The 22,175-nt window shown below is 35.2% G+C and overlaps 1 protein-coding gene across 2 annotated transcripts in view; it reads right to left on the bottom strand.

Annotated features, from left to right (window-relative positions):
- CWC27 (CWC27 spliceosome associated cyclophilin) overlaps window positions 1–22,175 on the bottom strand; it is a 179,273-nt gene that overhangs the window by 15,058 nt on the left and 142,040 nt on the right. For both annotated transcript variants that reach the window (XM_019743827.3, XM_019743838.2), the window contains exons 13-14: window positions 13,080–13,189; window positions 8,880–8,983 (exon numbers count right to left, since the gene is read on the bottom strand). In XM_019743827.3, coding sequence (XP_019599386.1) covers window positions 8,880–8,983; window positions 13,080–13,189 — 214 coding nt within the window. The remainder of the gene's footprint in view (window positions 1–8,879; window positions 8,984–13,079; window positions 13,190–22,175) is intronic.

The raw sequence follows: 22,175 nt of genomic DNA, 5'->3' as shown, positions 1-22,175 counted from the left end.
GATATAAAATTACTAGTGATTTTTCCTTTCCTGTCGTTTTTCAATGCTTTATATCTTGAACATATATTATAAACACAAATTAGGTTATTTGAAAAATCAGTATGACAATTAGTATTAATTTCACCTAATAACTCCATGAAAGAAAATGACATATTATTTAAAACTGTCTTTAAAGAAATATAAACAACTATGTATAAATTATACACCTTGCTTCACTAAATTCCACCTGGAATCTTACTACTTAGGTTTTTCCATCCAGCTTTAAGCATCATTTAGCTTTCAGATATGGTTAAAGTGTCAGAGTGCTTGTTGATAATTTCTTGATTGCCTGTGTACAATGGCAACTTTTATTTTGTACTGGCTTTGTTGTTATCTGGAACTACCACCGTGAAATGACTTTTTACTATATAGTGTGCTAATCCCAAGGACCTTTGCTCTTTAAACTTTCTTTCCAATAGAAATAAACTACTTATGCCTGTGTAGCTTTTATCTGTTCCAAAAGGCTGTCTGCTAAAAAGAAAAAAAAAAGATTCTGGAGAGAGTCCACAATCTATGACTGTATATTCCCAACAGAAAAGGTAATTTTGTCTACTCTCCTCCTTTCTGTATGATTGCTAAATTTATGTTCACCACTCTGGATTCAGCTAAACACCTGCTTTACTACACTTTTCTCTTTTTCTCAACAGATTTTAAAATATTAGGTTGGTGCGAAAGTAATTGCAGTTTAAAGGGTTAAAAATAACTGCAAAAACTGCAATTACTTTTGCACCAACCTAATAGAACCATTGAGTACTACTAGCAAATTTAATGAATATACCGGGGGTGCCCAAAAAATGTGTACACATAACATGTATTCATCTTTTGTTATCGGTATATATTGAGTACTACAATTTTAATAAAGTTTTTTCCTTTCTTAAAATGTGTAGACATTTTTTTGGTACCCTCTGTATATACATTCCTTCTAGGTCACAGATAACATAACTGATGTACGTTAACATTCACCTTTTCTTTATATACTTTTCTTTGAGGTTATTACAAGAGGACTGTATAACTACCATTCTGCCAATTTAATTTAGAATGTTTAGTTTGTGCTGCTTGAGTCATTTGTCAAGCCTTACCAATTTTACCCAAGTACCATGCACCCTCCTCCGTCTCTCACACCTAATATTTCCCGAGCACTGCCTAAAAGTCAGGCGCTGTGTTGACTACTTTGCATGAATTATTTCACTTAATTCTAACAATAACTCTGAGGTAGGTATTGTTATCTGTACTTCACAGATGAAGAAACTGAGGCAATGCAAGAGAGGCTGCTTGCTCAGGTCATTCAGGAGTCATTGTCAGAGCAGGGATTTGAACCAGGCAGTCTGATTTAACAGCCCACTTTATAATTAGGAGATAATCCAATAGGTGGGATTGTAGAGAGCATCCATGATGGTGCATTTCTTTAAAAGAATGTGGAAATACGCCAAAGATGAGAACAGGTGAGATATATGCTGTAACCAGCTCCAGAAGACAGACATTATTTAGAATCAAAGGTCTCTGAAAGTTACGTTAAATTTTTGTTCTTATCCTCCTGATTCTTACTTTATGATGAAATCCCTGTTGGTAAAAGCTGGGTTAATGGAAGCAGCATAGGTTCTTATGTGTGAGCGACAGTCTCACCATTTATTACTGTGAGATTATGGACAAATAACCTAATGTCTTTGAATCTCAGTTCCCTCATTTATAGAATGGGAATAATACTAATTATCCGATGGAGTTTTAAGAAACATATCTACCACAACTGGTCCCCAATCCATGAGCTCCATGAGGCTCTTGTGAGGGTTAATGAGAGAAGATAACATAAAGGTCCTAGCAGGGTACCTGAAATACAGTTGGCACTTGAAAAATGGTGAGCGGGGTGGTTAGGGGTGCCAACCCCCATGCACTCAAAAATCTATATATTACTTTTGACTCCCCCAAAACTTAACTGTAGTTGACCCCTTGCATCTGCAAATTCAAACTCAGATGGAAAATAGTATTTTCGCTCCACGGTTGGGAATCCGTGGGTTTTTGATGTGGGGTTACTGAATCCGAGGATGTGACTCACACAGATAAAAAGGGCTGACTGTATTTCTTGAAAAAAATCTGCTTATGAGTGGACTCCTGCAGTTCAAACCCACGCTGTTCAAAGGTCAACTGGATAGCACATGCAAATAACTGCTTCAAGAATGAATTGGTGGGATCCTGAGCCACGTTTCTCTCCTGCTACCAGCAGAAGAGTAAGAGTAAACAAAGCACAGAAAGGGTGTATATTTACTTTGAAGTCAAGTATAAGTGACTTGTACTCTGTCAGTTATTTTGTATAATCTTATTAATTAATCTGAGTGACTTATAATTGGCTAAAAATATACTTAACCAGTGCTTTTAAAAGAAACAATGAAATTTTACATTAAAGGATCTTGGCAGACATCCAAAAACAAAATATGTCTGTGAAAATAGAAATGCTCTACAAGCAAAAGTAATGAAACTAGACAGAGACCTTACACCTCTCACAAAAATTAACTCAAATGGACCATAGACCTAAATGTAAAATGCAAAAGTATAAAACTGTTAGAAGATAACATAAGAAAAAACCTACATGATCTTGGGTATGGTGATGACTTTTTAGGTAACACCGAAGGGGTGATCCATGAAAGAAATAATGAATAAGCTTGACTTCATTAAAATTAAAAAATTCTGCTTTGTGAAAAACAATGAGAAGACAAGTCATGGACTGGGAGAAAATATTTGCAAGAAACAACTGATAAAGAACTATTATTCAAAATATACAAAGAACATTTAAAACATAACAATAAGAAAATAAACAATCTGATTGAAAAGTGGGCAAAAAACATTAGTAGACACTTCACCAAAGTAGATATGCAGATGGCAAATAGAATGTGACAAGATGATCAACGTCGTAAGTCATTAGGAAAGCAAATAAAACAGCAATGAGATGCCACTCCACACCCATTGGAATGGCCCAAATCCAAAACACTGGCAACCAAATGCTGGTGTCGATGTAGCGCACTAGGAATGCTCGTTCATTGCTGGTGGAGATATAATATGGTACAGCCACTCTGGGAGACAGTTTGGTAGTTTCTTACAAAACTAAACATACTCTTACCATATGAAACAGCAATCATGCTCCTTGGTATTTATCCAAAAACAAGTTTACATAAACACCTACATACGGATGTTCATAGCAGCTTTAGTCATAATTGCCAAAATTTGGGAGCAACCAAAAATTCCTTCAGTAGGTAAATGGATAAACTGTGCTGTACTCAGACAATGGAATATTATTCCGCACTAAAAAGAAATGAGCTATAAAGCCAAAAGGAGACACAGAGGAACCTTAAATGCATATTACACTAAATGAAAGGGGACAATCTGAGAAAGCTACATAGTGTTTGGTTCCAACGATACGACATTCTGAAAAAGGCAAAACTATGGACACAGTAAAAAGATCAGTGGTTGTCAGGATTAGGAAGAGAGGGAGGGATGAATAGTCAGAGCATAGAGAATTTTTGGGGTGATGAAACTATTCTGTATGGTTTTGTAACAGTGGATACATGTCATTATATACTGGGGTGCCAAAAAAATGTATACAAGTGGGCACTTTGGTCAAAGTTGCTCAAGCAGTAGTTTGTCATAATCAGAAGTGTCTGGATGCTGACAGTATCCACTTTGAGCACCTCTTGTAATTGCAGAAGTCAAATGTGACTTGCATTCATCTTTTATTATCGGTATATATTATTACAATTTTAATAGTTTTTTCCTTTCTTAAAATGTGTATACATTTTTTTGGCACTCTCTGTATTTGTCCAAATCCATAGAACATAGAACATCAAGAGTGAACCCTAATGTATGGACTTGGAGTCATAATAATGTGTAAATGTAGGTTCCTCAATTTTAACAAACGAACTGCTCTGGTGCAGGATGTTAATAGTTGGGATGGCTGTGTTGGGGGAGGGGGTGGAGGGCAGGGAGAATATGGGAACTCTGTATTTTCTGCTCAATTTTGCTATGAACCTAAAACTGTACTAAAAAAACAGTCTATTTAAAATTTTTTTCTAAAAACGAAGTCTCCAGATTCATTTAGTTTCACTGGCAAATTCTATCAAATATTTAAGGACGAAATAACACTAATCTTACACTATCTTTTTTCCCCAGAAAATAGAAGAGGAAATATTCCCTACACACTTTATGAGGCCAGCATTACCCTGATATCCCCACTACACAAAAAACAGCACAAGTGAAAACTGTAGAGCAGTGCTCCTCATGAACATAGACACAGATTCCACTGACAAAGTATTAGCAATCTCAATTCTGCAAAAATAAAAAGGAAAATACACCATGACCAGGTGTTGTTTATTATGTGATTGCAAGGCTATTCAATATTTGAAAATCAATGCGTGTAATTTACTATATTAGCAGTCAAAGAAGAAAAAAACACAAGATCATATCAATTAATGCAGAAAAGTATTTGACAAAATTCAACGTCATTCATGTGAAATACTCTGAGCAAACAAAGTGGAAGGGAACTTCCTCAACATAATACAAAGTATCTACAAAAAACCTATAGGATAATCTTAGAAGGAGAGTTTTTCAGAACCAAGAACCAATCTTCAGAACCAAGAAGATTACTCAGAGCTGAGGATCTTGAAGAATTACACTGAAATTGATACCAACTTTATTAAAAACAGAAGCAAACAAGACTGTATTTTTAAGAAATTTACAAAGACAAAGCATTTTTTCTAAAATCTATTCTCTTTCACTAAGCACTGCAAAGTACTTTAAATAAGTCTTGAGATTCTAACAGCCCTAAAAGCAAGTCATAAAAATGATTTATTTACTTGGGAGTATAAATTGGACTGACATTTTGGGAGGGCCATTTGAAAATATTTAGCAAGAGTCTAACATACATACCCACAGATTAGAAATTCCAGTTTTAGAAATTTATCCTGAGAAAATTAGCAATGACAAAGATACAAGGATGTTTATTACAGTGTTGTATATATAATAGTAATTTAGAAAACCGGAAAGAGCCCAAATATCCAGTAACATGAAGCTGATCAAGTAAACTGTAGTTTACCATATAATGGAATATTACATGGCCATAATAAAAAAATATAAAAATTATATAATAATGTATGACAAGGAAAAATATTCACTATATATTGCTGAAGGAAAAAAGCAAGTTATAAAACTGTAGTATTATATGTTCTTATTTCTGCTTAAAATATGTATATGCATACAAATATCTGGTGGGGTATACACATGTATAAAGTAATATTTATTGTTGAGTTTTGGATCACAGGTGATTTTTATTTACTTTTTTTGAGAAGTCTGTATTCTGTTTTTTCTACAGTAAATATCCTTTCCTTATATAATAGAAATAATTATTATTTACTTGAGGCAATCATGCAGTTGTTAGTGTTTCCCTAATTCTTATAATACTGAATACTGTATATACTATGGGAAAGTGGTGGAGGGGAGAGAAAAAGAGAAGGAGGGATAAAGGCAGACAGGCCTTTATATTGTGTATTATTTTATCATGTATATTTGTTATGAAGTTTTGGGTTAATCTTAGCTTTAACAATCTGGAAAGAATTTTTGATGGAACATAGTAGTGAATAGTTAAGCTGCACACGATCACAATATACTCTCATAGATTCAATTTTTCTCCTCTTCTTGGAATGCTGAGTTTGTTGCGTAAGGAGCAGGTGGCTTTCTTTTTTATAAGTCTCTCGACTGCCTTGTCAGACACAGCTCTCTCAAAACTTTTTTGGGAGCTAACCAAGCTTTATCTAAACAAACCCAAAATGGCATATGGACTTCATCCACATGGTCATATGAATCCTTTGGCTGATGACTCCAGCCATGTATCTAATCGGTTTTATAAAATCCATGCTTGAAGAAGGATTCTATAATATATGAGAGTGTAATGTGTGGGGCAAAGGAATGTAGTGGCAAAGAGACCCAAGCTGCTACCCTGAAATCCGGTGCCCACCACTGCCACCAGTATTGGCAGTATATATCCCAACAAAGGGGAGAATCCTAATAATTTTGGGTGAAAAATTTCTATCATGCATTTCAGCTTAGATCTACTAATAACACTTCTTTAAATGCCTTGTTAGACAGTGAAATCTGGAAATAATTATCAAACACCATATATAGTGTTTACAATAGAATCATATTTCTTTTCTTTCTCGTCCCCTCCCATTTTTTTTTTGCATAAAAAATAGAATGCTGCTGAATGGTACCCAAATATCTGTTGTATACCATGCCAATACAGCAGCCTCGCCAAAAATGCGAACAGAACAGTTTGCCAAGTAAAAGAAAACATAACAAATTGGTAATGGTTTCTATCTTGACAGAAAATGAAAATGATCCCTCAATGTGTGGTCACTCATGCGGACACATAAAAATGTCTTAGAAGCAATCATTTTACCTCAGATAACAGACCCTGACAGAGTAGTACAGCACTGGCTGACTTTTACTTCTTAGAAAAGCGGCAACCGTGACCTACAAAACAGTCTGGGAGCCATGTAATTTATGCATAACACACGTGCACATGCCAGGCACTCATAGTATTTGCTATAAATCATCTTGAATACAAGACTTCTTTTCTGAGTGGAATATACTTTATGAGAGATGATCTAAATCACCAGAGACTTGATAAAGCTGAACTGGTTTATTTATGAACAGAAATAGTGTTGCTTATAAGGTTACAAAATTTCAATAGTCTATATCACAATAAAAGGGCATTATATAAGGGCCCCTGATATTATATATGATTCTGTAAGTGCCTTAAACACTAAAGGATTTTATTAGATGTTAGATAAAACAAATACAAAAAAAAAAATGTGCAGGTACATAGCATACAGTTCTGACTTTCTGTTTGGGAGACTGCAATCGAAAGGCAAAACGAACCCCTTAAAAACCTGGTAATAGTTCCTTTAACATATTTCCCCTTCCTTTACCACTTATTTTTGTTCCCTAGATGGAGAACTGGCTAACATCACTGACCAGCGATTTTCCCCCCTATCTGGTGAAGTTTTCCCATTTGTTTAACTTTCTAATGAGAATGTTAGAACAATGATTGTATTGTGAAATCATATAAAAAACAAGAACGACACTTTAAAAAAACACTAATTGATACCTGAAGCTAATGAGGAATTCAAAATCAGAAAATACAAGGGGCTAGGAAGAACCTTGGGAAGTTAAGTTGTCTTGCCAAGTTGAAAGTAAATTTGAATCCTGTGGGTTATGAATTTCAAATAGAACTTCTGGGTTTAAATTTGTTGGTGACTTTCCTGTTCAATAAAAAAGGACTTAAATGGCTTACAAAAAGGTTAAAAAAACTTATTGGGCATCACAGTGCTCTTACAAAACACCCTGTTGATGAGTTAAGTGTAAATGAATCAGAAACACATGGATCATATTTCCTTAAAAAAACGCATATGGATTCAAAAATAAGGGGAAGACGACTTGGCAAAACATTTTGAGTGTGGTGACTGAACCCAAAACACTTGAAAGATATTTTGAGACATTCAAGGAATCCAAAACAGAACTAAACCTGTCCAGTCACATAAAACCCAGAAAGTTCTATGCAATGTGCATTTATCTCTGTGGGTCAATCAATACTCACTGAACCTTCGCCTTTGGCACAGAACTATAGGGGCAGCCAGCTTCTGTCTTTAAGCAAGTTTGAATTTAAGTATAAACAAATATACATAAATAATAGAAACAAAGATACATAATAATAGAAACCCAGGGTTTCACAAAGAATTTGGCATCATAACCCAGATCGTACAGAACTATATTCAGAGAAATACACAAGTATTTCCAGGGTCCTAGGGTAGGTAGGATTTATTCCATTCAAATCATCACGTCCTCAGCCTTTTTGATTAAAGTTATATATCGTTTCAGAGTCTTACTTGCTTAACTGTTTTGTTAATGAGTGTTTTCATGTCTTTCCTCATGTGTGTCCCAGCACTCCTTCCTCCACCTTCTACATTTGTGACTGTTCAACAAATCTTGCTGACCAGTTTCCTGGAGGATGCGAGAGCTGCACACGGTTTTGAAACAGGGCAGCGACGCTGTTTGGCAGAGAGGAGTGAAGCTGTGATGCGGGTTGGGGTAATGGCACATGTGATAGGTCAGAGGCGCCAGAGGGTGAGTCATGTGTGGGGGGTGACCCACTGGCTTGCTTGCAGCAATGTGCCTGAGCCAGGGTGCAGTGGGGGATGGAAGCAGCGAGGTGTGGGGAGGCCTAATATACTACATGTGAAGTCAGCTGGAGGACAGAGGAGTGTGATAAGGGAAAACACAATTCTTAGTCTTTTTTTCTTTCTTTTTGCCAGTATAGGATAAAGTGCTAAGCACAGGACATGCACAAGTCATTAATTCCTTTATTTCTTATCAGTGTCTTAAAAAGCTGAAAAATATCCAAAGATAAAAATAAGTTAACTATGCATGTATTTCTAGGTTCCTGTAGGTCATAAATTTGAAGAGAAACTTAGTAGGATTATGAAATGGATTGTTGAATTCTAAAGTATTTGTGGGAAAGTGCAGAAATTAATAATTTAGAATCCTTTAAATCTGTTTTTTAGTTGTTTGATGTGAGTCTTATCGTTTCCACAATATTAGAAAGCTATTTAGGGCTGGGATATGGTCATATATGTCTTGTATATTTCCCACTGGCTGGCACAATGCTGGGAACCCACTAAGCATCCAACACATGCTTATTGAAATGAAATGAAGTAAAGGGTGCTGGAGCCCTACAATGGTGCTCGGAGGCTATCTTTTCATGGTTCATATAAAGAAATCATCCTTCATTATCATCTACTTACCATCCTTCATCATCTTCTACTTCTGTTTCAGAAACATTATTTTCAGGAGTATCAGCAATTGCTTGAGTGAGTTTAGATTTAAACTGGTTCAGCAGCGCAAGGGTCTGAAATAAGAGTAAGACTGTTAAATTTTCTGATAAGGATAAGTATAATTTTAGAAGAGATATTTAAATTTGTTACAAAATATGCTACCAGGATGTAAAACACTTAGGTAAAATTTTAATTTTGAAGGAAAATAACAAAATTGCCTTCCAGCTGTAACAGTGACTGATATTCACAAAACTTGACATTACTCGGTTTGCATTTGCACTGACATTGTACCTCAGAGACACATGACTATTTTCTTATTTGGGGAACATAAATTTGCTTATATAGAAGACACTTAAATTTTAAAATGCATGCTTTTATAAATAGCTAACTTTTCAATGTCCACAAGACAGGGAGGTACTTCATTAAGATATGCGAAATCAAAAACAAAACACCAACCAATAGCATATTTCATTGACCAAATGTCCAAAAATGTAAAAATGTTGGGGAAGGTGAAATAAATGAACACATTAACTGTTGGAAGATGGGTACACTGGAGTGATTTAGAAAGCTGTTTATATGTATTAGAAACTTTCAAATGATCATTCCCTTCGATCCAATGATTCCAATCCTGGGAATACATGTAGAAAAAAATCTAAAACACAGAAAATGGCTGATGGGAAAGAAGTGCGCTGTAGCTATAGTCACACAAGTGGAAAAATGGAAACATGTTAAATGTCTATCAATAAGGAACTAGATAAATTTGGTAAAAAGCAATGAATATGCTTTTTAATATGTTATTAAAAATTCTACACATGAAGCATTACACTGTATAGTTAAGTGAAAGAAGTAGTATATAAATATCATGCTCAGTATGTTTTTTAAAAAAGGAAGCATTCCCGTGATACTTGTTTGGCTCCATGCCCTTTGTAGGTAAGAAGAAACAAGTGCTTACAATTTTGGTAATCACATTGTCTCCTGGCTATATCTGAACAATCTCCTCCAGAATTTGAGCAGAGAACAGAAGTTAGAAAAAAGATTTTTATTCTACAGTTTAAAAAAAGGACATAATCATAAAATGGGATAAAGTACTACCTATATATAAAAATCAAGTATCTAAGATATTGATACATTGAATTCAGTACTAAAATACATTTCAAAAGGAAAAAGTTGTGTGATAATTCAGTCTGTGAACAACAGGTATAATAAGGAGTCACAATAAACTGCTAGGTTTCAGAATTAATCTCGCAAATATTACTAAGACCACAGTGCACGGAAAGATTAAGTAGCTTTTGGTGATCTAGAACCTAAGCTCAATAAAGACAGGGGGTGCCAAAATAACTGCAAGACACAAAGGCAGTTACTGCTAGAAAATGATAGTGAAGCGTGCCTTGTATGTTTCTGCAAAATTTAATGCTCACAAAAACAACAGCTGAAAATACACACATGGCCACAGCTGTTGAAGGAGAAGAGTTTGGGGGGAAAAACCTAGACATTCCTATAGAATATCCTCACAGGCATTCTAAGGGCTGCCTAGTGTATTAGGATTTAGATATTTTACCCGTTTCTAGAGTAGTGGTTATAGGGCAAAGCTCTTCAAATAATGTTAACAGATAAAGAAGGCATCCCTTGTTTTTAAACCTTACTCATTAAAATAAACATTTTTGCTTCCCAACTTTAATTGCATTTGCTTTACCATAAGAAAAAAGTTTTACAATATTAGAAAATAAAGAGAAGCAAAACAAAAATATCTATTATTATACCACTCAGAATAACCGTTGTTGACATTTTGGTATATATCCTTCATGGCGTGTTATGTGTGTTTGTGTGTAGGTATGTGCTTACATACCTATGCCTACATTATATAAATACACATCTCCATATGAACATGTCTCTATCTATCTATCTATCTATCTATCTATCTATCTATCTATCTATCTATCATCTATCTATCTATCGCTTAAAAGTAAACTCCATCCATTTATAATGGTGGATTTTTGTACACTTGGAAATGTCTTTTCTGAGGGCATATAGAAAAATGAAAACAAAGGAGAGTTCTTAGTGGAATGAAATTTTAAAACTTCCTAGCAATTTACGCTAGCACTGGATCTTTTTCCTTGAGTTGTAAGTGGCAAGGCAGTCTGTTTTTAGAGCCAGTTAATGTGCTACTGGCATTTGCTCAGAGAAGGGGTCTGTAACAAACACCAAAAAATATCCTCTTGGCCTTGCTTAGCTTTATTCAAGATTGGGCTTTCTCTAGCTCCATTCTAAAGGCAAGAGAAGACACTAAGCAGAAAAGCAAATATCACAGAAATAATGGTGCACAACATAGGGTGAAGAAGATAGGATCTGCATGGAGGCATTTCTGTTTGGCACTTACAGGAGAATTAGTCTTCTGGCTTTTGCTGAAGGAATGCACGGCCAACCACTTACAGCATAGCATGGCTCTCCAGCACAGTGAGAGAGAACCTTCCCAGTGTGGAGAAGCTGTTTTGAAGGGGCCCTGCCTTGGGAGGCTTTGTGCATGCACATCTACACATAAGACTCTCTCAACTGGCCTCTGTGCCTCCATCCTGCCCTGAGTCCAGTCTGTTTTTCATACTGCAGCCAGGTGGGAGGGATCTTCCCAAACCGCAAATGAAATCATAATACTTCCTTCCTTTGATGGCTGCCCATTGCCCATAGAGAAAAATCTTAACTTATTAAATACCTTGCAGGAGATGGCTTCTGCTTACCTCTCCAGCTTCATCTTTTCTCTCATTTATTTTCCAGTCACACTTAAGATCTTTTAGTTCTTTGCAAAGAGATCAAAGACTTCTGATATACTGTTCCTTTTGTCTAGCCACATGTCTCCTGTTCAACCTTCAAAGCTCAGCTGACAAATCGTTTTCTCATGGCCTCCCCAGATTCTTAGGACATCATAGTTCCCTCCCTGTACCTAACCTGTCATAATGCTCATTCTCTTTTATTGGTATTCCTGTACTTGTTTAACTGGCTCCTTTTCCTGATAACTCAGAGAGAGGACAGATGTAGTTACCTTGTTTACCACCAAATACAGTAATTCGTACATGGTAGTTTAGTTTCTTAATAATTATTTGCTGGGAGGGGAAAAAAGAGGACCGCATGAATAAGAGGGATCCTTACTATCTTTGTTAGTATATTCACTACAGTTGCTATTCAAAGGACTTTGTGATTCCATGAAAACAAGTTAATAATGTACTTTGTCTTAATTTTCTTTGGTGTTCCATTTCTTCTGAAAACCATACAAATTAGTTCTTTGTAATTATAATTTCCTATACCTGACTTCTTGTTGAACTTTCCCTATGATTATTTTCATGCTGAGTACTGATGCATGATCCTTCCTTATTAGTAATTAGGTGTCATTTATAATATTAATTTATCCAAATATGGGTGGGCTTTTAAACTTTTTTCAGTTTGCCTATTTTATTCATATGTCTAAAATGGCATGTTCTCACCTATACATGGCAGCACCAAAAATAAAAGATTTTGGTCTGCCCTCCTAGCTCTTCAACATGAAGGACTGCTGGGGTACTCAGATTTATTTTATTGGTGCCGAGTGCCACGTGTTGTGTATGACTGACTTCCAAACTGTTGAGCTAGCTTCCTATCCCTTGATTCTTGATTTCTGACAATCTTCTTAAATTACTAAAGGTACAGGAATTACTTGCAATAAGCAGAATTTTGTAACATTATTCACAGTAGAAGTCAACTACTGAACCAAATGCTTTATTTACAGGCAATGTACAGTTTCAAGTGGAGCTGGCCAGTCAGTATGTGAGATGCTGGGCCAGAAGAGATCCCTTCATCATTTATAATCACCACTTCTCTATTTCATAATATTTACTTAGGCAAAGGTTCTACCCGAGTATCTGATAATATGTGGCTTTACAAGGTTCCTATGCTTGATATGGGAGTAAAAGGTTGAAACCTGCAAGTTTTAGGCTTTTTATCTATGTCTGAAAAGAACTCTATCATTTGGACCTTTTCATGAATGGCAACACTCCTTCCATCTCACCCCATATAAATACATCCTTTTTCATTTTTAAGAAGTAGTGCTTCCCCTGATGTATAATCAAATCTGGCTCCATTAACAACACTTGAAGACAATTAAAAGGCAATGAATTACGTATGGATTTTTGCTTGTGAAATTACCTGTTCTTCCCGGGATGTTCCCTTCTGTGACTGTTGCTTCTTCAAAGTTTCATACTTTTGCTTTTCTCTCCTGTATTCTGCAACAGCACCATCTAGAGCAGTCTCTTCCTCTGAAGAATAACAGAATATTCTTAGAATAAATAGTGAAAAGGCTGTGCATTCATATTTATATCTATGCTCATATCTCTGAAGAGGAGGTCAGAACCTGGGATTGGTTTTCCTCCATTTAATTAAAAAATCAAACGAATAAACTCCACAGTTCCCCAACTATTTCCTAGATCAGAAAGTGACTGATGTTAATTTATCAACCAATTTTATAAACATCTGTATTATATATTGGATGATTATAGTTGTTCTCGCTTGTACTTATGTAACTATAAATCACCTATCTCACTTTTACAATTAAGATTTTCCTAAAATTCAGCAATACCATTTAATATTATTGACTTGCCTTATAAGATATAATCTTTCAATATTGGTTGATTTTTAAATTACCTGCCACTTTCGTTCCCCAGTTTAAACAATAATAATAACAACAAACAACTTCCATTTGATGGCATCATAAAATATAAATGTATCTAAAAAATAAGTCAGTTAGGACAGTTACCAGAAGCAGACAAAAACAATTTTCACTAAATTACAAATTAGAAAACAAATGCATGGATTTGATCCTACGATAATTCCACATGAAGATTAGTTAACATCTCGGTTCATAGAGTACAGTTTTGCCCCCCGCAAAACAAGTACTTGTACTAACATTTTACAATACCTTACATGTACACATATTAATGAAAATCTGTGATTTGAAAAAACAACAACCCATCTTTTCTCATCTTTGGCTGGCAAACAAAAATGAGCTACATGTAATCAAGAGTGCCAGTAATCGTTCTGTTCATGCCTGGGTTTGTTACTTGCCTGTTTGTTACCTAGTTTAAAGAATATTGTTAATGTGCAGTGTATTAACAACCAGCCATTTTGTTCAAGAGATTTTCTAGTTAATAACATTTTGAACTATGAAACAAGTAGTCTTTTCACGTTACTTAATATCATGATTTTGATATTGATCAAAGGGTACAAAGGTTTAATTATGTGGGATAGACAAGTTCTGGAGAGCTAATGCATAGCATGGTGACTACAGTTAATAATATGGTATTGTATACTTGAAATTTGCTAAGAGAGTTGATGTGAAGTGTTCTCACCACACACACGTGTACACACACAAACACAAATACAAATAAACTGCAACTATTTGAGATGATAGGTATATTAATTAGCCTGATCGTGGCAATCATTTCACAATGCCTTCTCTAGTTCTTAGTTTCCTGAGATTTTTATTGCCTACTTTAAAGATATCTTTCCTCTCCTGCTGTTTTAATTTCTAGCCCTAATGAACAGGCAAACAGCTTTAGAACAGCTGTGAGGTTGGCTGGTCTTTTATTACATACATTTGTGATACCAGGATTAAGCCTGCTAAGGTTCCATCTTGACTGCATGGAAATTGTAACCCAAACACTTTTATATGGTACACACAGCCAAAAACAATGACATCTGCTGCACAAACCCAAACGTGTGAAAAATCTGGTCAACTCTATTTCCTAATGAGCATATCATATTAGTATACGTTTCTTTATAGTGTGGTCAACTATAAATGAGCACAGTGTATTCATTTTCATGTTTTTATTTCTCAGCAACACATGCTGAGCTGATTTCCTTAGCTCCATGTTTCAGTTTGCGAATTCTCTGTTTAGTTGTATCTAATCATTTTTTGAGATATAAACCGAGTCATTGATTTTAATAATTATTTGTTTGATTCTTTTTCAAATTCACCCACTCTTTTTTGATAGCCTTAGTCTTATACTATGATTTTTTTATTCCTTTAAAAATCTATTTAAAATATACTTGTTGTCTCTTTCAGATTGTTCTTGGGGGATCCTTCTGTTATGTCTTCTGACTCTCTCCCCAGAGTGGTCATTTCTCTATGTGTTTTCTAATGGTTCATTGTGAGTTTATCTTCAGCCATAGGAATCCTAGGCACCCAGGACTGTGTAAGAATTTCTAGAGAACTTTCGCATTTGTTTCCACCAGGCCATTAAGAGGCCCCATTGGTTCAGAGCCATTTATTTTCCAAGTTAATTTCTTATGTTAGGATTCCTGTACCATACAGGTAGTTTACATTAAGGCTGTATAGCCATGCCTGGTAGAGGTTTAGAGTTTTGATTTTGATTTTTTATGACAGACGTTTTTTTCCCCCTCCCACACATAGCTCTGAAAAATGACAGGCTTCTTTGTGGCCTTCCTGACCAGGTGAACAGTTTTTCTAGTTTCCACCTCTCCTGACCCAAGGCCACATCTCTATACAAGTGTGAGATTGAAACCCCAGCTTCTTGCTATTAGAGCCTACATCTGGTTCCAATATCCCCCTGGGCAACTATAGTGTCAGCTTGCTCACTTAATGCTCTGGTTATGTTTCCTCTTTGATTCTGGTACCTAGGAATTTTCTCTTTTCTCTTCTCTTCTCTCTTTCTTTCAATCTCTTTCTCTCTCTCTCTGTCTCTTTCTCTCTCCCCCTCTTTCTTAGCTAAGTATTTAAATTGGGCTGTACTGTATTTTATCCAGTATTTCTATATATTTGTAGGAGAAGGAAGTTATGTGTTAACTCAGTCCATGTTGCCAGAACAGAAAGTAGTACGTTCATTTCTTATGTGCTTGAATCCCCCTGAATAAACAAAAATTGAATAAGCGACATAAAACTGACTAATAAAATACACAAGGAGTTTGAAAATTTCAGTTTCTCTAAGTACAACATGCTCTGTACTCTTTTATTCTTCTTATAAATCTCAATATAGACTGGATGATAATTCATAAAGAATAATGCAATATGATGACTATTTGACGTTAACTGAAATTTCTATAAAACATATGCTAAATAAATAGGAATGAAAAACGGGGGGAAAAAGCATTTATGAAGGACCTACTATATGTTAAGCACCATGCTAAGGTGCTTTGATTATCTATGAACAAAGTGTTTACCTATCTTGAGGGATCAGGATTGGACCACAATCAGAATACAGTAACATGGATTTGAGCCCAGGTCTGTATGATACCAAAGGCCCACACTATGCCCTACTGTCTTCAATGAAAACTTCAAGTCAGAAAATAAAATTTAGTATCTATCCCCCATATACCTGGCACTCTGAAAAATGCCATGAAAGATATCTAAAACATACATGATACAGACTTTTTGCTCTAGAAATTAATCAAACTGGTAAAATGAACATACATATGTGAAAATAGTTAAGAAATCACCCGTTGATTATAAATGTTGAACTGCTGATTCTTGGATAGAATACCAGCCTTCTAAAGGGCTTAAAAGCTTCCCTATATTTCAGTGTTAGAAAACAAAAAATTAAAAATATCTTAGCTTTTTCTGAGATAAAATCAGGTAATCTATATGAAAGGGCTTGGTGAAGAGAATGTCCAACACCACTATAACCATCAGTTTACTACTAGAGCATCCGTTTACTAGAGCACCATCGCTAGAAGTTACCTTGAGAATTTTCTAATCTAACTTCTCAGTTTATAGGTGAGGCAACCAAGGTCCAGGTAAGTGAGGTTATTTAGCTAGCATCCACTGTGGATCAGAAGCAGAGCCTGGGCTAAAACTGGTGTTCTGACTTTTAGTTTTTAGGTGACAATCTGCAGTAAGACTGAATATTAAGTACTGTACTTTTGTCCCTACATGTCATAAAGAATGCCTCTAACCTTTCCCCTAAGAGCTAGTCAGAAACTTAATCCTTGCTTCATTGATCCTTTTCATTATGAAACCTTTTTGTTCTGAGAATAAAGGGGTAAATACTATCAATTATTGGTTACTTAGCTTATGAACCAATGGTATCCATCTAGAAATTTCATTTAATAGATAAAAGGCTTATATCCTCTACTGTCTCAGGGCCAGAATTCAAAGAGCTAACAGATTCAAGTAACTACACATTCATTCATTAAAAAAAAAAAAAAGCATATCGAGTGATTATTATATGTCAGAAACTGTAAGCCTGCTTATAAATGATTCTAAAAAATCTGGATCCACTACCTCAAGGAAATTTTTGAAAAATTCCCATAATAAATGAAAACTTTTATATAAAGGTGATATGTTACCAATAATAAACAGAATTTGCAAAGGGATAGATTTTAATGGATATAGAAAACTAACAGCGCTACTGAAATCTCGTCATACATTCTGAAAGCTACAAAGTATGTTTTTATCAAATTTTATATATACCAGACCTTAAATTAAGTCCAGGAAAAGTACCAGACTTGAAAATAGCTAACACGATAGCTAACATTTCAAGTACTCACTATGTGCCAGAAACTAGTACCTGAATTACTTGTTTAATCCTTATAACCAACAGCCCTATGAGGAAGGCATATTATTAGTCCCAGTTTGCCAATAAGGAAACTAATGCAATAGAGGTTAAATCACTTATCTCAGGGATTATAAACATTGGAATATAAACCCATGCAGTCTGGTTCTAAAGTACAATTTCTTAACCAGATTGTTTTTTTTTTCCTTCTTCATGTCTGAGATACAAGAAAACTTAGAAGAAAATATTCAACTTTGACATAAAAAGGCATCAGGTCACCAACTGGTGTGGTGATGAAATAAAATCCTAAAAAAAAAGGTCCTAAATTCCTCTCAAACTATAACAAATGGGAAGTACAGAATCCTTTATGACTTTTTCTTGATTCTCCTTCAGTAATCATTATTTTTCCCTCATGTGAACCTTTAAACACTTCGTAGCTCCTAACCACACTACATCATAACTGTCTCTTTGTCTGTATTGCCCCCTAGGCTATAAACTCACATAGCAGAGACGATGCCCTGTTTGTGGCCTAGCATTATGCCTTGTATATAGTATGTACTCAATAAGTAGTAGCTGAATGGACTAACGAACAGACTGATCATTTTCAGGTCTTGGATTACAACAGTGTCCATAGTGGCTTATTGCTCTTGCTAGATGGAGCAGCTCCTGCAGGGGTTTGGAGCATACAAATACTTTTTCAATAGATAATTGCCTAATAAATTGAGTTGTAAGGAATTAAGTAATTTCTGATACTTTTTAAAGAGGTGAGAAGAGTAGAAGTCAACTTTAAGGCAGTCACTCCTGATTAAAGCCTCTGAGCACTGAGCTTCTGGGTAGAATCCCTGTAACAGTAGCGGCTATTCACTGAGGCTTTGCCTCTCCTTGAGGAGCTACTGGGGAGATTACATATCCTCCCCCTAAGTCAGAAAGCCTGTTTTTTGGTTTGTTGTAAAAAAAAAAAAATAAAAAATCCTTTATAGAAATGATATCAATGGGAATATTCTATGATATTAAAATGAGGGCCTACATGTAATATATTCTTTATGACCGTTTTTTGGAATTATAATCCATAATATTTATTGAGTGACTATAGCTTGAATCGGTACTAATTTTATTTTAAAGGTAATCGAAAATTGTTTAGATGATATCTTTAAAAAGTGAAGAAGAAGAAAACTGATCTCTCTATCCAATGAAAGAGCCAAAGAAAAACTTATTCACAATAAAGAAATTATTTAATGGAGGTGTCTAGATGCACACTTACAAAGACTATGCAGAAATTTAGTCAAAGACTGGGCTAAAAATTCAATATTTTTTTTCTGTACTATGAACTAAAATAAGAAGTCTACAACTTACTCATTTTATTAAGCAATTTTAATTCTCAGCGTATTTTTTATTTTACAAATTGAACAATACTGGCTCCATCTGGTGGTCAAAATAAGCCCCTAGAGTTTCATGAAAATTGGTCAAATGTGGTTAAGTGATTTAGGGACTACTGGGAAGTATGTTTGAACATTGAACACTGAATGTTGGCATATACTTCAACATTGACATTGATTTAATGGAATTCAGTCTACATTTACATGGAGTGTATTTCTCTTTCTCTGTTGTTCATCCTAGATTCACTGCTTCATGTTATTTTGGGTCTTAAAATAATTCTCAAAATGAAGTAACAGAATATTTTCCTCTGTCTTTTTCTACTAACATATTTAAAAAATGTGAAGGTAACAAATTATAATACAATTATACTTATTCAGATTTTCAAGTTGTATTCCGTTTTGGAATTTAAACTGTAAAAATACTCATTGATTTTTAGCTGTATTTTCCATTAGACATTTACAGATAGGGTAGCTTGTGACTTTATGAAAGTTCATATCTAGGGGTTCTCTACATTTATATTCTAATGACAGCTTAATCTTAATTTTAAAATTCAGTTTAAAAGGAGTATGTCCAGAATCACAACACAAAATATTAGTTTTAAGAAGTTCTTAGGCAGCAATGACCTGCTCATTTTATAGATGAAAAATCTAAGGTTCAGAGAGGTTAAATAATTGTGCTAAGCTGGGAATTGAAAAAAACAAACAACAACCAGATTTTCTGACAACCCAATATTGTTTCCTCTCTATACAGTACTATGTGTCTTTTCTCGTTGTAGTGCATAATTACTGTTGGTATATTTCATTACAATCTAATAATCACTTTGAAATTATACACATTTATGGTACCGTGTGACAACTTGGGAAATGGCATGAATCCTCAAAATAGGTTTAATTCTCTAATTAGTTTTCTTAATTTTTACTTTTGTATTTTCCCTGAAGATATTAGAAATTTTTAAAAACTTGTTTTTAAAGCCCCACTATTACCAAATACAAAATTTGATCTTGCTTTTTTTCAGAGCATTGTTTTGTTGAGTTTATAATTCAGATAGCAGTCATGTTGGTAATATCTTACAGTCATAATAGCACATCAATTAGTTTAAAAATAGCACACAAAGTATTATACTAAAAACCAATTCAAACGAATTTAAATTAACTTATCTAATAAACTGAGAGATGAAGAGAACTTAGATCAGTAAAGACAACTTCTGAACACTAAACATTAAATCTGTTTAAATTGGGCTTGTCTTATCTTTTACTAATAAATTAATAGATTATATCTGATAAGCTTTTTAGCAGTTGTTTCTCCATTCATCTTAATAATGATCATAAAAACCAATTACAATACATAAATGATTACTGAAAATTATTGAGGTACAGGATGGCTTTTCTTCTGTCAGCTGACAGCTTTCCACCTGTCAGCTGCAATGTGTTGCTCCTGTTCGAATTTACCTCGTTCTCCCTCACATGGACCTCGGGACTAGCACAAAGGTTGATTGATGTTGCCTCCGGTCCCTCAACAGAGCACACTTTGTACTTCTCCAGGTGGTGTGACCCACAATTCTTGTAGTTTGATGGCCACCTTGACAACACCCCTATGTTGCCCTGTCATTCTGGATGTGGCAACTACAAATTACATACAGTGTCTTGTAGCAATAAGAAAAGAAATATAAAATTCTTCAAGATTAAAAAGATTTCATAAAACCAATAAGGGAGACTATGAAAGAAAGAATGCTACCTAAAATTTCCTGTGACTGTGATCACCCTAGCAAATTAAACACTGCAGAAGACCTGTATTTCTAACTGTACTAAGGTAGGTTCTATTGTTTTGTAGTAAACTCATATGTATTTTTCTCCAAGTAGTTATAAAAGTTTACCAACTGGTTCAAAATAGTCCTTAAATACTTGCATGTGTGGTATGGCAGACTATCCTTTACATCCCCTAAATGGCTGAGGAAACTGAAGCAATACAGGGGCTTCTAAAATACAAGTATGACCACTACTACCGGCACCATCACCATTTTTCAGGACCTAGCACATCTGAGATGTAATTCTAAGAACTCTGCATGCTTTCTCACTTAATACTGTAATAACAGAAGGGGTATTATTATCTCTATATTATGCATGAGGAAACAGAGGTTCAGAGAGGTTAAGTATCTTGCCGAAGGTTATATGGGTAATAAATGATAAGAGCAAGGATTTGAAATCAAGCTGTCAGACTTCAAAGCCCATGCGTTTTAAAAATTCCATTGTAGTGCAAACAGTCATGGGGGAAGAGGGGCCCTGTTAGGTGTGGGAGTGAGGAAAATGAAGGGAGCTCCACTGTTAAGTAGCTTATAGGCTGGAAAAGGGATAAGACATACTCTCTAACTGTGTGGTGGGACAAATGATATAAGAGGTCCGGATACATACTTATGAAATCCATGCAGAAGAGGGAGAGGAACAGCTGGGGAGAGGCTGTGAAGGAGAAAGAAGACAAAGCCATAGCAGGTAGGAGGGACAGTCATAACCAAAGCATGAAGGCAACACAGTGCAGGATGCACATGAGGAAGAGGAAAAACATTTTTGGAAAATGAGGAATGGGTGAATAAGATGGGGGATAAGGAGAATAAGATAAAAATCTGATCATGAAAGTCCCTAAGTGCCAGATAAAGGAATTTTAACTTTCTTTTGGTAAGCAATGAGCAGCCATGATTTATATCTTTCAGGTCTACACTGCAAGGAAATCATTCACAATGTTTGTGAACCTTTTATAAAACTAAATGAGGTGTGCTGAACCACCCTAGATTGTTATGTTGTTTGAACTCATTTCTAAGAATTTTTTTGAAAGGGTATTTTCTTATGGTACTGGCTTGAGTTAGTAGATAAAATGGGGGGGCAAAGTTCCAAGTTTCCTGATGCCCATACCTCTTTCAATCAATGAAAACAATGCATTCCTCAGTAGTTCAGTGAACAAGAGAACAAAGGCGGTAAGAGGAGAGAGAGGCAAAGAGGGAGTCTGACTCCCAAAATCTTGTTGAGATTTTCACCAATTACTTTTGGAAGAAACTTTGAGAAATATCCTGGTAAAATTATTTTTCCACATCTATCAGAACATTCTAATTTAAATGTGAAAATATGTGCAATTATTTGAAAGCACCATGCCCAGTTGTTTCTGGCTGTTCACCGTCTCAGAATTTTTTACCTGCCTAGAACATGTTCTCTACTACAGGTACACACATTCTGATGCAGACTTCACCTCTGTTCCCCAATCCCCATCTTTAATGATATCTCTAGCAAGCTACATTTTGAGATGATGTGAGGGTAGGAAAAAAGGTCACCAAACCATGCTTCATCTGAAGTTGATCTGTGTCCAAATGTGC

The sequence above is a fragment of the Rhinolophus sinicus genome, chromosome 3 (genome assembly GCF_057876585.1).
Source record: "Rhinolophus sinicus isolate RSI-liver-muscle chromosome 3, RSI-T2T, whole genome shotgun sequence".
NCBI lineage: Eukaryota > Metazoa > Chordata > Mammalia > Chiroptera > Rhinolophidae > Rhinolophus > Rhinolophus sinicus.
This window is presented reverse-complemented; position numbering and strand designations above follow the sequence as displayed.